This window comes from Oncorhynchus nerka, linkage group LG3 (assembly GCF_034236695.1).
Source record: "Oncorhynchus nerka isolate Pitt River linkage group LG3, Oner_Uvic_2.0, whole genome shotgun sequence".
In the NCBI taxonomy this organism is placed as follows: Eukaryota; Metazoa; Chordata; class Actinopteri; order Salmoniformes; family Salmonidae; genus Oncorhynchus; species Oncorhynchus nerka.
The window spans coordinates 18,732,516-18,749,023 of record NC_088398.1 but is presented as its reverse complement, the minus strand read 5'-3'; the positions used below and the strand labels follow the sequence as shown (position 1 = coordinate 18,749,023).

The 16,508-nt window shown below is 42.0% G+C and overlaps 1 protein-coding gene across 1 annotated transcript; it reads left to right on the top strand.

The window, feature by feature from the left end:
- Nucleotides 1-889: 889 nt before the first annotated feature.
- Nucleotides 890-16,097, top strand: LOC115114156 (collagen, type I, alpha 1b-like). The gene is made up of 26 exons (XM_029642178.2): nucleotides 890-910; nucleotides 3,948-4,032; nucleotides 4,364-4,429; nucleotides 5,526-5,659; nucleotides 5,767-5,907; nucleotides 6,240-6,293; nucleotides 6,438-6,491; nucleotides 6,737-6,790; nucleotides 7,105-7,158; nucleotides 9,102-9,155; nucleotides 9,443-9,496; nucleotides 9,786-9,839; nucleotides 9,985-10,038; nucleotides 11,151-11,195; nucleotides 11,533-11,586; nucleotides 11,687-11,740; nucleotides 12,065-12,118; nucleotides 13,044-13,115; nucleotides 13,211-13,246; nucleotides 13,485-13,529; nucleotides 13,647-13,679; nucleotides 14,138-14,284; nucleotides 14,440-14,616; nucleotides 14,700-14,790; nucleotides 14,942-15,019; nucleotides 15,232-16,097. Exons 1-26 carry the CDS (start codon nucleotides 890-892, stop codon nucleotides 15,441-15,443), a joined length of 1,977 nt encoding a protein of 658 aa, XP_029498038.2. The 3' UTR covers nucleotides 15,444-16,097.
- Nucleotides 16,098-16,508: the final 411 nt, after the last annotated feature.

Genomic DNA, 16,508 nt, shown 5'->3' with positions numbered 1-16,508 from the left:
CTACACATTTCCATTAGATAAATATATTCATGTAATAATTTAGGTGTAAATGGCCCTGCCCAGGCCAACCCTATTGGTTGAGGCCCCTCAGGGCAGTTTGTGCATTTCTTAGTGTGTACTGTATGGAATGTTGGACAGGAGTGTCATAGCTGGCACACTTTTACCAGCAGGTCAAAAGGACACAGAAGGTCAGGCCTGGGGTCAATGTGCATCTGCAGTCTTTTAATGATGGGATAAAAATACTTTTCAATATTTGACACAAAACTATTCCATTGGTACTGAGTTTGATCACCTGTTAAACCATTACTTTAAATTGGTATTCAATTCATTATCAGAATGTCAATTGATTTTTTTTGACTGAATGACTAGAATTGACCTTAACCTTCACTGTACTACTTGAACATAGCTCCAAATGTCAACGTGTGAATGTTTTTAGTCATTGGGGTATTCGCGACCTGCAGAACTGTGTCCGTCTACTAAAATGCTCACAACCAAAATGTACCCTGTACCCTCATCTCTATTTTAAACCCTCCCTCTCTCTGTATTTGTTATATTCTCATTACTCTCTCTTCCCTCCTCTCTCTCCTGTCTTGGTCTCTGCCCCTGTGTGTATTTGGGGTTAGGGTTAGACTCAGGTATTTCTCACCCTGTCGAGGAGAAGAGGGAACCGATCCCGTGGCTGCCTGAGAACCTTATGGAACCCTGCGAGAGGAAGGGGAACCAGTGCTGTGAGTGGGGAGCGAGAATGCTGTAAAGAGCACGGTTCAGGGAGGAAATAAACTGGACTTTTCTGTCTATATTATTTTTTTAAACTGTGGACTATCTGATACGTTGAGTGAGGGTCTGGTCTCAGTGGATTATACAGAACCAAACAGACAGAACCAGCACCATGGGAGCCCCCAGGATAAAGGTAAGCAGGCAGAGCAGGCATCATGGTCTAAGAAGGTTTCTGAGATGTTGCTACGCCAGATTCTGAATGTGAACGCTGTATTTGGTCCAATAGTGTGGTTCTTGGGCCTAGGTTCTCTGGTCCGCAGGTGGTGTACTCAGTGATGCTGGATTGAGGAAACTAATCTAACTATTGGTTGTGTAATGATACGGTAATGAGGGTTTATTTTTGGTACTGTGTGAGAGTGTATTTGACATGGACTGATTTAGTTGGTGTGTTGTGAGCATAAAGAAACCTAAATATATATTGGCGTTTAAATTAAATACTATGTGACCTATTTTCAGGATGATTAGCCTGGTGGGTCACATGCTGCCCCTAACAGTGTTTGAGTTCCCTCTGAATTAAGGGTAGTTAGGAGGTAATTACTTTAGTTTGTACGTTTCTCAGGAATGTGCCGATTTGACTTTATTTACCTTACAGAGCACTCCACTGCACACAACAGCAAGTCAACCGACAAAGCTTAAAACTTTACAACTTTGAGAGGTGATTTTGTTGTTTGACAGTTTGGGTTAATGTATGTTTTTTTGTTTAACGGTAGATAAATATAAATTAACAATATCAAATTTGCATCATTCAAGAAGTCCAGGATCTCAGTTTACACTCTGGATACAGATGGAAGCAGTTGATTTTCTTCTTTTTTGCAGCAATTTTTTGTGGATAGTATTACTATTCAATGAATAGTGATTGTATTGGAGAATTAGTCTAAGTAAGGAAGCTTTTTCATGACTACTAACTGTTCAAATGGAAGGATTAGGGTTAGTGGAGGTGAGCAGTCTGTATCCCACACTGCACCTCAGTGTCCCAGGGGGCCTGGAGGTCGGTGGTGATCACCGATTTATACCACCAGGCAGACGTATGGCGTCAACTCTACATTGCAAAGCATTCTGGGTACTTGCCCAGGTAATGTATGGAATACTCCAAATCAATTGGTTTATGTCAACAGATAGACTAAATTATCTGTGTTATCATTGAGTACCATTTGTCATGTATACACTGACGTTTATTTATTGCTTAGGTGCTCTTATTCATTGTCTTTTAATAATTTATTTAAGTCCATTATAGACTACTGCACAAGTGTTTTGTTGATGATGTCCTCTTTGGAGTTTTGAATAAAAAGCTGGAAATGGCATATGGATGGAAAGTGGTTGACTCATGGTAGACAGACAGCTGCTTGACATCACAGCAAACAGAGAAAAGGCCTTTTACCGTCTCAGAGGAGTGGGATGAAGAGAGCCTTTAGAGTACAGAGAAAGTGCCCTGGAATGTGAGAAGGGCCTGAGAACTGCTGTGGCTCACCTTGTGGTTTTACCTTAACAAAGAGCGTTTTGAGCCTGTATTTCTCATCTCTATCTTGTTCAAGGCACAGACGAGCTCTTGCCTAAATCTACAGAGCACAATACAAACCTATCACCTGGATTGCTGACCCCTGCAGAATCTCCTCCTACATGTCTCATGTCATGTGACATTCAATAGGCTGCTGTTAATCCAAGGATGTGACTTCAGTTTATTGGCCCATTTTCTCTCTGGAAAATAAAAAGATGCTAATCAATTTTTGGACATGATTGAGCCATAAGGCTCAATACCAGAAATGTAGACTTTGTGACATGTTCCAGTGTGTCTTTTAACAAATATTTACCAAATATTCCGGCCAACTACCCAACCACCGACCATCTTTGGTCATCTCCCCTAATAACATATAGCCTTTTCTAGTGATGTTCTGATAGGCCACCTTGCAGCCCGATTTTTATTTCAACAACCCCAAGCAACAACTCCACAAATTGTTGCTTTCTGGAATTCATTTTGAAGTAGGATACACACACTTGCTGCTTGTCATACAGTATATACAGTTTAATGAAAAAAAAGTTAGCATTTTTCTTATTTAGCAGATTAATCATAGGCCTTGTAGGTAGGCCTAAACATAAACATTTAGCCTACTCTTACTGCAGGCCTATATGATAAATATATATTTTTTTATCTGTTATTTCACCAGATAAATTGACTGAGAACACATCATTTGCAGCAACAACCTGGGGAATAGTTACAGGGGAGAGGAGGGGGATGAATGAGCCAATTGTAAACTGGGGATTATTAGGTAACCATGATGGTTTGAGGGTCAGATTGGGAATTTAGCCAGGACACACACACACACCCATGGCAAAAAGTGCCATGGGATCTTTAATGACCTCAGAGTCAGGACACCCGTTTAACATCCCATCCAAAAGACAGCACCCTACACAGGGCAATGTCCCCAATCACTGCCCTGGGGTATTGGGATATTTTTTTAGACCAGGCTGGCCCTCCAACACCACTTCCAGTAGCATCTGGTCTCCCATCCAGGGACTGACCAGGACCAACCCTGCTTAGCTTCAGAAGCAAGCCAGCAGTGGTATGCAGGGTGGCATGCTATGACTATAGACCTATAGTCTTACAGACGTCATATTATGATTGATATGAAATCTGATGTTTGTCAAGAAATTAGTCAAATATAGACCATATAAATGTTGAATATTATTCACACATGTTACATAGCCTACAAGTGTGCAATTAATACATGTCTGGAATGCCTAGACAAGAAAACAGGGTCTTGAGTTGAAGGAGTTATGTGGTAAACACCACCAGAGAGAGATATAGCTGACATTTTAAAAGGGCTATGATAATTGGGTATAAAACGTTCTTAGTGATCCATTAGCCTTCATTAGCTTAGACGTCTACAGTCACCTAATTTTTCGTCCTCAAAACATGTATTCATTTAAGGAATTAAAAGTATAACGAAATAAGAGTGCATGCAGGCTATTCATTTTGAGGAGAGAGGTCTTCCATCTTCCAACAAAGGTAGGTCTTCCAACCATTACCTTTTGTTTATCTTTAAAGCGTCGACGAAACAGGCTACGGCCTACATGGTCGTTTTAAGTCGCTCTGGATAAGAGCGTCTGCTAAATGACGTAAATGTAAATGTAAATGTTTTAACCTTGCTTTGTTTTCCCCGCCTTTTCTATAGGTGTCCGTTATCTCGCGGCTACTCGTGCTCCTATTGTGCATCCCCCCCTCCCACGCGCAGGACGAGTACTCTGGTTACCACTCAGGTGAGCTGCCTGACGTGAACTGTTAGCCCCATTAGCCTTCGCGCCAATAGCTACTACAAATTATCCACATTTCTAGAGGTAAGCAAAAACAGTAGGTTATATCTTGATTTTATTTCAGTTTACCTAGATTGTGGTTAAAATGTATAGACTTATATTCTCATGTCACCACAATGAAACATTTTTGATAATTGTGTACAAACATTACATTGGTTTATCTATCTAATAACAGGCTCATTTGTTTTGTAAACAGACTATCATTTTACTGGGGAGGTTTCAGGCTTGTTCAATTATTGTTTTAGGCTTGTTCAATTATTGTTTTGTGTCATATTAGGTGATGAACACACCTATGAGGGCTCCTTGGTCGACAACTATGAGCATTCAGGATACCCACAACCAGGTAATAACTACCACATTGCAAAGTCCCTTCCCTTGGTCAAAAGCCAGGGGAAGTTTGGTCCAAGTCTTCAGAACCCCTTTATGCCTCCTCCAAATGGCTTATATGCATCAACAAACCAAATCATTTTTCATGAACAATGTGAATTGCTGGTGGGAACAATGTCTGTCCCCACTGCAACACAAAAATACTTAAATACATGTAATTTTGCCCTTGAAACATTTAATTGAAATACTGTAGAATTCCATTCATTCCTATGGAGGACTGCTCCTACTGGGCAGTGCCAATATGGTTGACCTGTGGCTTCAAAGCCTCTCAATGGCCAATACATAGCATCAGCAATCCAGAGTTTGTATACATCATTGGATGGAAATCGACAGAGGTGTTGTCAGATTATAAAGTATTTTAATCCCCACCTGGATCCAAAATATACACTGGGTGTACAAAACATTAGGAACACCTTCCTAATATTGAGTGTGCACCCCTTTTGCCCTCAGAACAGCATCAATTCTTCAGGCCATGGACTCTACAAGCGGTCGAAAGCGTTCCACAGGGATGCTGGCCCATGTTGACTCTAATGCTTCCCACAGTTGTGTCAAGTTGGCTGGATGTCCCTTGGGTGGTGGATCATTCTTAATACACATGGGAAACTGTGGAGCGTGAAAAACCCAGCAGCGTTGTAGTTCTTGGCACACACCAGTGCGCCTGGCACCTACTACCATACCCCGTTCAAAGACACAAAAATCATTCACCCTCTGAATGGCACACATACACAATCCATGTCTCAATTGTCTCAAGGCTTAAAAATCCTTCTTTAACCTGTCTCCTCCCCTTTGTCCACACTAATTGAAGTGGATTTAACAAGTGACATCAATAAGGGATCATAGCTTTCACCTGGCCAGTCTGTCATGGAAAGAGCAGGTATTCTTAATGTTTTGTACACTCCGTGTAAGTACACTAGGTGTACAGTCAGACACTAACTACTACTACAGTACAAACTCTATGGTATGATGCTTCCTTTGACATGAACTAACCTGTAGAATGCAAACATTTCCCTCTCACTTTAACCCCTCCACCGCTTGACATTCCTCGCTGGCAGAGGAATACCCACCGGAGCACACTCACAGCTATGAGGAGCAGCAACCCTCATCTGGATATGACCCCTATGTACCAGCCCCCACCAGCGTGAGCATGATCACAGAGGACTCCTACCCCTACACCACCACCACACAGGTGAGGGGAAGTCAAGGGGGAAAGTATGTTATGTGTGATGTTTAGTAATGGCATGTCATGTAACATTGTGTTTTGTCATGTAATGTAATATCATGTTATAACTGCAGGTGCCATACGAGCAGGAGCCCTACTACGAAGAGTCGCTCCAGGCCCCTGGTGGTGGGGAGGCTTCTCTGGGGGAGGAGGGGCCAACAGACTGTAACTGTGAGCCAGGAGAGCCAGGGTTCGCTGGGTTTGCAGGGCCCAAGGTAGGACGAAGGCTCTAACCTAACGCTCAACGCCATGCAAATGGAATTTAGAACCTTATAAACAGCAAACATCCATGTACTTTGCTGATGAATACTGATTAAATTGCATTTATATAGCATTCACTGGGTCCTTAAGTGATTTGCATTGTATGGGGGTAGCTCACCCCATCCACCACCATCCTGTGGTATCCTTCTGTTTTCTGGACTAAACAAAATATCAGTCTGTTTGTGTGTCTCTGTCTGTCTGTCTGTCTGTCTGTCTGTCTGTCTGTCTATCTGTCTATCTGTCTATCTGTCTATCTGTCTATCTGTCTATCTGTCTGTCCATCTAGGGAGCCAGAGGACTGCAAGGTAAAGATGGCTTCCCTGGGGCTCAAGGACGCGAGGTGAGTGTTAAATGCTGTATAATCAGTATATCAAATTCATAGTGCATGCCAAATTACACCCTCCATTGTGCTTAATCAATGAATCACTGCTCATATCCCTATTGGAGGAATGCTGTTGATATAGTTCCTGTGTGTTGTGTTCAGGGGTACAAAGGATACAAAGGAGTTCTAGGAAGAGGAGGAGACACAGGGCCTGAGGTGAGGAAGTCAAAAAAGTCAAATAAAAGACCTCACACAAATACCCAAAGCAGCCTTAGACACTATCCATCTCCCTAAGCGAGGCTTGAACCCAGGTTTCCCAACACCACGGCAAACACGCTTGCCACAACCTCAAAAGAGAAGCAGTATCTCCCTGGGAGGAATGTTTGTAACTACAAAGTCTGGCATCAACATTACACTTGAACTTGACTCAACAGCTGTATTGACGTTTGCCATCTCTACAGGGTGACTCCGGGCCTGATGGGGAGGATGGTGCCTCTGGTTTCTCTGGAGCCCAGGTAAGTAAGAGGCCTATAGAGGATATCACAGATGTAATGTATCTCTCTTTCATTGTTTTGCTCTGATCTGTTTCTATGCTCTGGTCTAAATTCTGCAACATGGCACAAGCAATGCAACTTTTTCTATAATGATTATGGCCAGTAGATGGTGATCTTTTTATTATTCAGAACTGGAGAGTGACACTGTTGTGTAGTTGAGGTGAGGCTGAGCTTCAACAACTATGATTACCCATTCTCTTTCTCATTCTCTCTCTTGGTCTATACTTTATTCCATTCTTTTGCACCTTGTCTCTCATTCTTTCTCTCTCCTACAGGGCTTGCCTGGTCTTCCTGGCGATCCAGGTGAGACTGGGGTGCTAGGTCTGAAGGTAAAGACCCTTCCTCAAAACCAGACCGGCATCCTACAAAATGTGTATCACATCAAACAAAATCACCCTCTACCTAAAAATACATTATAACCCCATATCAAAAACAGTGTGGCCCTTGACAACATCTTATTTGAATGTTCACTAATAACAGCCCAAGCCACCATAATGTTTGACTAAAGTTTAAACCTACAAGAAACAGCATGACATCACATAAAACCCCTGTTATACCACCGAGAACCAATATATATATATTTTTATTTTATTTAAACAGGTAGGCTAGTTGAGAACAAGTTCTCATTTACAACTGCGACCTGGCAGTTGACATAACAGGGAACCAGTATGACATCAAGGAATTCCAAAATGACATCACTGAGTACCAGTGTGACATAACAGAGAACCAGTATTGCCACGGTCAAGACAACTTGGAACTCAGAAACTCTTAACTTGTTGTAGAAAGATGAGGTCCAAGTTTTCCACTTGGAAAATATCAGAATTGACCAACAGGAAGCGCTACGCAAAAAACATAGGTACATTTTAACTCAAGAGTTTCCGAGATTCTTAGTTGTCTTGAAAGCACCATAAGACACCACAGATCACTAGTATGACATAACAGAGAACCAGTCTGACACCACACAATTCAGTTTGAATCCCCATAGATGCCGTATTGAGGTCAATCGAACCTGACCAAAACATTGGATTTGCCATGGAAACGAGTGGGGGAAAGGGCCGTGGGTGTAACGCTCCGGGTGTCGTGGGTGTGGAGTCAGACGCAGGAGACAGAGAGTGCAATACTGTGCTCTTTAATGCACTCACGCAACACTGGGTGCTCAAAACCAAATGCCCCAAACACGGGGGACGAAAACAGTACAGCAGAATACACGACCAGGAACAAACACGTTCCTCTACTACATAACCGAAGGTCACAATAATTAATCCCGCACAAAGAAACAGGCGGGCCGGCTGTCTAATAAAGCCCAACTAATGACTCACTAACAGGTGCTAACAATAAACATACAAGGAGAGGGAGGAAAGACAAATCAGTGGCAGCTAATAGGCCGGCGACGACGACCGCCAAGCGCCACCCGACCGGGAAGGGGAGCCACCCTCGGTCGGACTCATGACAGTGGGGGAAAGATCTTGAAACTTCTCATTGCCCGTAGCAAAAATATCCTACATTTAACCTATTGTTTATACAGTGAGGGAAAAAATAAGTATTTGACTCCTCTGCAAAACATGTGTTTTTCTGGATTTTTTTGTTATTCTCAGTGTTTAAAAAAAACTACCATTAAAATGATAGACTGATCATTTCTTTGTCAGTGGGCAAACGTACAAAATCAGCAGCGGATCAAATACCTTTTCCCTCACTGTATGTGTATTTCACACTATGGTGAGGTAAAAATCAGAGTATAATGGTTTTATGGATGTCAACCCCAACACATGTTCATGTCATTGTCACCAATCAACTGTATTACAGTTAAAAACTACTTTGACTACCACCACAGATTTCAGTATGCTAGCTATGCTAACCAGCTTATACGAACAGAAGTTAGCATTTAGCAGTCACTTCTAAACCTGAAAAGGAACAACTTGTAAATGTTATACAGAGAAAACAGACAAATATATCCAAATCGCATCTAAGTAACCACATTGACCCTGTTACGAATATCCACTTTGTTGGAACAGAGTTGATGAATGTGTGACAATATGGTCATTTGGAATGGTTTGCATTTCATTGACTTCTTTACCGCATCCATCAGGGAAAACCTGCAAAAAGGTATGACATTATAGACCCCCACTGTACCACAGAGATATCACAGAGTACCAGCATGACATCATAGAATACCACTATACCATCACAAATATCAGCTAATTACAAATGTTTTCTTTTTTTTTGACAATTTCAAACTGTCTCTATGCCTGAGTGTGTTCCTTATCCTCAACAGGGTGACATCGGTATGGAGGGGCCACGCGGAGGAGTCGGGGTAACGGGTGAGACTGTGAGTATTGACAAAATGCAGCTTTTAAGTTTTGTAGGTAACCATATTTGGTTTGATATCAAGATATGTTTTTCAATTCATCTCAAATAAACAAATAAACAATCCATAGGTTATTATTGTGTAATTACCATTCTACCATGGATTTTCTAAGGAAATCCACTACCTGGTCATTTCTGTAGCGTAAAATAAAGTGCTTCCTCAAATGAGTGTAAGGAAATTTGGTACAAAATCCCCAGCATGTTTCTGTCTGGCCCTACTCATGTGTTTAGTTTTTTGTCTTTTTCTAGGGTCCAGTTGGTGAGGCAGGGCCTGGTGGGCCTGATGGAACTGGAGGTATCAAGGTAAACATGGTGGCCACCACAACTCAACACTATCCAATCACAATTGTTGCCACCACTCAGAGTTGCTACCACAACTCAGCACACACAGCCTTCTCAACATGCTCAAATCAATTCTTCACTCAGCTCCTTACACAGCTCTCACTAGAAGCAATACAAGACTGTATGATGTGAAAGCCTCAAACAGGCTATGTGATGTGATCCTTTCCATTTAACATATAAACAACATACAAATTATTGTTATTTGTTCGGGCTATGTTGAGACCTTTTTTCCCCCAACCTTTCTTCTCAGGGATCAACTGGAGCAGAAGGGAAACAGGGTCCTGAGGGAACAGACGGGGAAAAGGTAGCGCCATTCAACCTCACTTTGTGACCATGGTTAATTAAACCATGGTTGAATAACTCATTCTTTTTTCTTTTTTTATCCTATGACTTGAACTTCCATTTCCCCTGTCTAAAATGTCTTCCATCTCATCCTTTCTCTTCCACAGGGTCAGATTGGAGCACCTGGATTCTCAGGAGACCATGGGGAGATGGGCTATAATGTAAGATGGATATCTGTCTATCCGTCACACATTCATCTCTCTGGAATGGGTGGCCAGTAATAAACTGGTCCTGAACATCTCTAAAACTAAGAGCATTGTATTTGATACAAATCATTCCTTAAGTGCTAGACCTCAGCTGAATCTGGTAATGAATGGTGTGGCTGTTGAACAAGTTGAGGATACTAAATTACTTGGTGTTACCTTAGATTGTAAACTGTCATGGTCAAAACATATAGATTCAATGGTTGCAAAGATGGGTAGAGGTCTAGCCGTAATAAAGAGATGCTCTGCTTTTTTGACACCACACTCCAGAAAGCAAGTTCTGCAGGCTCTAGTTTTGTCTAATCTTGATTATTGTCTAGTAGTGTGGTCCAGTGCTGCAAGGAAAGACCTAGTTAAGCTGCAGCTGGCCCAGAACAGAGCGGCACGTCTTGCTCTTAATTGTAATCAGAGGGATGATATAAATACTATGCAGGCCAGTCTCTCTTGGCTAAGAGTTGAGGAGAGACTGACTGCACATTATGGGGATTCAAACATGAATGTGTTGAAAATCCCAAATTGTTTGCATAGTCAACTTACACACAGCTCTCTCTCACACACTTATCCCACCAAACATTACACCATAGTCCCCAAATCCAGAACAATTTTTTTTTAAAGTACAGTATTATATAGAGCCCTTATTGCATGGAACTTCCTTCCATCTCATATTGCTCAAATAAACACCAAGCCTGGGCTCAAAAAACAGATAAAGCAACACCTCACGGCACAATGCCTCTCCCCTATTTGACATAGATAGTTTGTGTGTATGCATTGATATGTAGGCTACGTGTGCCTTTTTAAAAATGTATGTAGTTCTGTCCTTGAGCTCTTCTTGTCTAATGATGTTCTGTATTATGTCATTGTGTATTATGTTTTATGTTTTGTGTTGACCCACCCCAGGAAGAGTAGCTGCTGCTTTTGCAACAGCTAATGGGGATCCTAATAAAAATACCAAATACAAAAAATACCATTTGGAACTCTTGTTTGTCCTTCTTTACAAATACTATGCTATTCCCTACATGGAGGGAGACCATTAATCCTACTAACATGCTTTTTCTTTCTGTGTTTTATAGGGGTATCCTGGAGAGCCAGGAGGCAGAGGAGAGACCGGTCACAAGGTATGTTTAGGGGGACAGGAGTAGTGTTGTTTTCACAGAAAGTACTGTGGTTGCTTTCAAAAGTCATTGGCCATTACTCTTCACAGAAACTACTCTGGTTCCCCTAACATTTATGTGTGTTCATGGGTGTTTTCCCTAAACTGCATACTGTTATTTTCACTGAAGGTTTTGCTATTGTTGATTTTGTGAGTCATGTGGCTGTTAAACACTTTTGGCCATAACTATAGCACCTTCTCCACGTGGGAGATTAGATTGATACTGTAGTAGCGATGTCTCCCTTGCTCTCTTCTCTTCCACTTTCTGTTTTCTCTGTATCTCTCTCTTTCCTCTCTCTCAGGGTGACCAAGGCCCAGGGGGCATGCCAGGCAGTGATGGGGAGCCTGGAGAGGATGTGAGTATCAGTATGATAACCACTAAATTAGTAATAAATATGTAAGGAATCTGTCTATGGAATTTCTCCTAACAAACTACATTTACTGTTTATTTTCCAGGGTCCTCTTGGAGTTCCTGGGGTGATCGGCTTTCCTGGAGAGTTTGGACAAAAGGTAAAGTGAAGGAGAATTGCATGCTGGGTATCAGGATGACATCATCACAATGTCTGAGATGTATAATCCAAACATGTCTAGTTGACCTGTTCTGCTGTTATGACATGGATGTAATTTGTTATATTGTACAGTACATTTATTCAAATCAAATGTTATTTGGCACATGCGCCGAATACAACATGCTTACTTACAAGCCCTTAACGAACAATGCAGTTTTAAGAAAATAAGAGTTAAGAAAATATTTACTAAATAAACTAAGAGTGGACATGTACTTTTAATACTTAAATGAATACTTTGTGAATAATGGCCAGTCTTCCCTCTTAGGGCGCGAGAGGGGATCGTGGTGTGAGGGGACCTCTTGGGAGAGTAGGAGCTGGGGTAAGACTGGCTTTATAAACTGGGTGGTTCGAGCTGATTGAATGCTGATTGTTTGACAGCTGTGGTATATGAGACCGTATACCATGGGTATGACAAAACATTTATTTGTACTTCTCTAATTACATTGGAAACCAGTTTATAATAGCAATAAGGCACCTCGGGGGTTTGTGGTATATTGCCAATATTCAAATCAAATCAAATTGTATTTGTCACATACACATGGTTAGCAGATGTAATGCGAGTGTAGCGAAATGCTTGTGCTTCTAGTTCCGACAATGCAGTAATAACCAACAAGTAATCTAACTAACAATTCCAAAACTACTGCTAAGGGCTGTGTCCAGGCACTCCGCGTTGCGTCGTGCATATGAACAGTCCTTGGCGGGGTATATTGGCCATATACCACACCTCGTGCCTTACTGTTTAATTATAACCACTACATGAGGTGCTCTAATCTCAATGACATGTGCACAGTAGACTACAGATCACAGTTCATAAACTGTCACTTCGACATTCCTCAGTAAATTCCCCTCCATGTTGTTGTTAATTAGATTAAATTCCAAGTTGCTTGAGGGTTTTGTGTGGGTGGACAGACAGCTATGTGATATTGTTGACAGTCAAAACAGGAAGGTAACAGATATGTTAGTAAAGTCTCTAAAAACAAGAGATCTGTGGGTAAAGTCCCTGAAAAGGTTTCAGTGTCAGGTAAAAACAAAGATGGTCATGCTGATTTTAGTTTAAAGCCCCAGCTTAACTGTCAGAGATGTTATGACAATAGTACCGTATATCTTGTTATAAGTTTAGACAATTAAGAATGATCTGTCATTGGAAATTCAACAAAATTACTATTTTTGAACAAAGGTTCTCATTCTAAAGTGTGTGTGTACAGTATTTGCAGCAGTTTACCTATATGTATTTCATATTATAGGGGCCTCAAGGAGAGAGGGGAGATGCAGGAGTTCCAGGGAAACCAGGACCTAAAGGCCTGCAGGCCCAGCCTGTGTGTATATGTCATAACTCAAACATTGTCGTAACCACTAGAATTATCATCACTTTGATGATTATGTAATTGTTGATTTAATGCTTTGTTTCTAGGGAGCCAAAGGGGAGACAGGTCCCGATGGTGATAAGGTAACCTTTTATTTACGTTCCCCATCAGACTGCTAAATTACCAGTCAGTTAATCAAACACACACACACACACACACACACACACACACACACACCAGTAAGTGAAAGTGGATGTGTATTGGTCATCTACTGTTTATGCTTGGGTCTTTCCTTTGTGACTGATAAGCTTTAATAAGCAGTCCTATCATTTCCATGGCATCTTACTGACTCATCTCATGTGCTGATTGTTCCTTCCTCAGGGTGGGGTTGGAATAACTGGAGTGAAGGGAGGGAAAGGAGACAAGGTAATCCTGTGACAATGCCGAGGCGATGTCACTCGCGTATCTACTTCCTGTTTCCATTGATGTAGTGGGACCGATTTTCTTCTTACTAAAAATGTTTCTGTTCCTCTTTCCAAACAGGGAAGTTTTGGAGCACATGGTGACAAAGGGAAGGTTTGTATACTTCATTCTGTGATTGTATGAGTTTTTTTATCACTCTAACTCATTCTATGTCACATAAAAACCACAATACTGACACCATAGGTTGTTCCTAGATGACAGCAGACACAACAGCACATACTGTACAGTATTGAGTTCCCGTTACATTATAAAATCCTAATATAACTGTTTTAATTAGGTAGAAGTATTGAGAAGGAAATTATTTGATTAGGTAGAATTATTGAGAATTAATTGATTTGATTAGGTAGAAGTATTGAGAATTGGAATTATTTAATTAGGTAGAGGTATTGAGAATTAAATGATTTGATTAGGTAGAAGTATTGAGAATAAATTATTTGATTAGGTAGAAGTATTGAGATAATTGAGTTTAAATCATGGCTTTCTGCACTCAGTGACTGAACAGTGTCCCCCCTCTCTCTGTCTCCCTCCTTCCCCTCATCTCTGAATGGCAGCAAGGGGAGAGAGGTACCATCGGCCCTGATGGCATTGTTGGACGAAATGGACCCCCCGGTATCCCAGGCTCCAGAGGAGAGCCAGGTCCAGGCGGTGACCTGGGCGTCAAAGGTGGCTCTGGACCTAAAGGAGTGCCAGGTGCCCCTGTGCGTATCAGGAGCCAACTCCAGTCTGCCTGGAGGAAGGGTCTCCCCCTTATTTTACATTGACCCGTATCTAGCAATAACTTTTACTGACTGATTGATTGATCGATTGTTTACTTGCTAGGTTGATTGATTGATTGCCTGCTTTTTGACCTCAGGGCCCTGGGCTGACAGATGAGCAGGTATTGCAGCTGTGTACAGGAGTGGTGACAGCCCAGATCTCCCAGTATGCAGCTTCCATCCGGGCCAAGTGTTCCCAAGGCTGCCCCATCAACAACCGCACACTCATTGGGCCGCCCGGAACCAGGGGACCAACTGGAGAATCAGGCAAACCCGTGAGTCACACAGCCCCCAAATCTACTAAGGAAAGCCTTTATTCCAAACGATGATAAGTTCTGTTGACCTCTCTCTCTCTCAGGGTAAAGTGGGCAAAGCTGGAGTCAAAGGAGGCAGGGGCATCCAAGGGGACACAGGAGTGGATGGTCAGAAGGGGGCAGAGGGTGAAAGAGGTATGTACTCCAATTGTCTTAGTTAAACCAGACTTGATAACTGGTAAACAAAACTCTGATGACAAAGGCTCATTTCAAGTGAAAATTAGTGGAGCACCTTTGTAGTCATAGCTTCAGAGTTCACTCACAGGCTCTCTGTTCTACTCCACAGGAACAAAAGGTCCGAAAGGAAAGGGGGGTGAGCCTGGTAAAGGTCTGCCAGGACACGATGGGCATCAAGGCCTCAGAGGTAGGACACTGTTTCCACTGGTGTGAAACTCTCAGGTCTACCTCAAAATAGCTTGTCTTAGAATTGTTGGAAAGTATCTGTAACTCACTTCCAGATTCACTTAAAAAGGGATTGTGTGGTTCTTATTCAACATTTATTTTAGCAGGAAGTCTTTTTTTTCAAGATAACTGTTAAGAAGCCACCTCCAACTATTTAATTTTTTCCCCCTACAGGGATGCCAGGCCACCCAGCAGAGCCAAATAATGGTATGGCAGGTCCCAGAGGGCCCCGTGGTTTCACAGGCGCTTTAGGTCAGCCTGGCATGGCGGGCAACGCAGGAGTGCCCGGCTTCTGTGAGGCACGGGACTGCAGCATTCACGCGCCTGTGATGCGCAAGGAGCAGGGCCTAGTGAAGGGACCCCGTGATCTAAGCCCCAAGATCTAACCCCAACAAGGAGCTTCAGGAAAATGTGAAGGAATGGTCAACGATGAGGGGTCATGTTGGACGGTCGCTCCATGGCAACGTTGGGGTTAATTCCATTCACATCTCAGCCATACCAGGAATTGAAGTTGACATTGAGTTTAACTGGGAAATGACCAATGTGTACAGCGTTGATCTTTTTGAATTTCATAGCTAATTCAATTCCTGTAATGACTGATATTGAAATGGAATTAATCTGAGCATTGTTCAATGTGGCTCACCAGTGTTGGAAGGGTTTGGTGGGACACGCTGGACTCTGCACAGGGAGATGAAGGCTCCCAATGAACTCTAATGTTTAGGCATAATTGATCACTTTTTTTTCTAGGCGAAAACAATCCTTATGAATTTTTTATGCTAAAACAAAAAATTCAATTGTCTTCCTCCAAGCAAACCGTAAGTAAAGGGGCTTGAGAAACTGGCTAAAAGAAATTGGCAGAAAATGAAACTTGCAGGTGTCTCTGGCTACCAGTCAGGTTTTGTTTTTGATATGATCAACAATGCTGCGCTTACATGGAAAATAAAAAGTTATGTAAATAATTTTGTAAAGTATCGCAAGTACATGTACTGTGTGTTCTGAAATATCACTGTTTTAGATAAATTCTGTCTTACTTTTCTTAAGATGAGTCCTCACTTTTTTTGTCGCCACAGTTTGAGTGTCTTTCTGAGAATGGATCTCTTTCAGTCATCTCATGTTATTCGGGTTAATCGAAATAACTTTTATTTACCATTTTGTCACGCGGGACTAGGTGTGTGAGGTAGGAATCAGGCGCAGAGAGAGGCACTTTAATGTGGCACCAAAATACAATGCCCAAACACAGGGCTCGAAAATGCGGACCAACCCAAAACACAGGGTAGCCAGTCCGGAGCACAAACACACCCAACAACACAACACGTAACACCAGAATAATCCCACCGAAAACTAGGGCAGGTTTGCTAGCCTTAAATAAGGACGCCCATCAGGAAAACATAATAGGACACAGGTGCAACTAATAAGACTAAACCAACAGAAAAGGGAAAAGAGATCGGTGG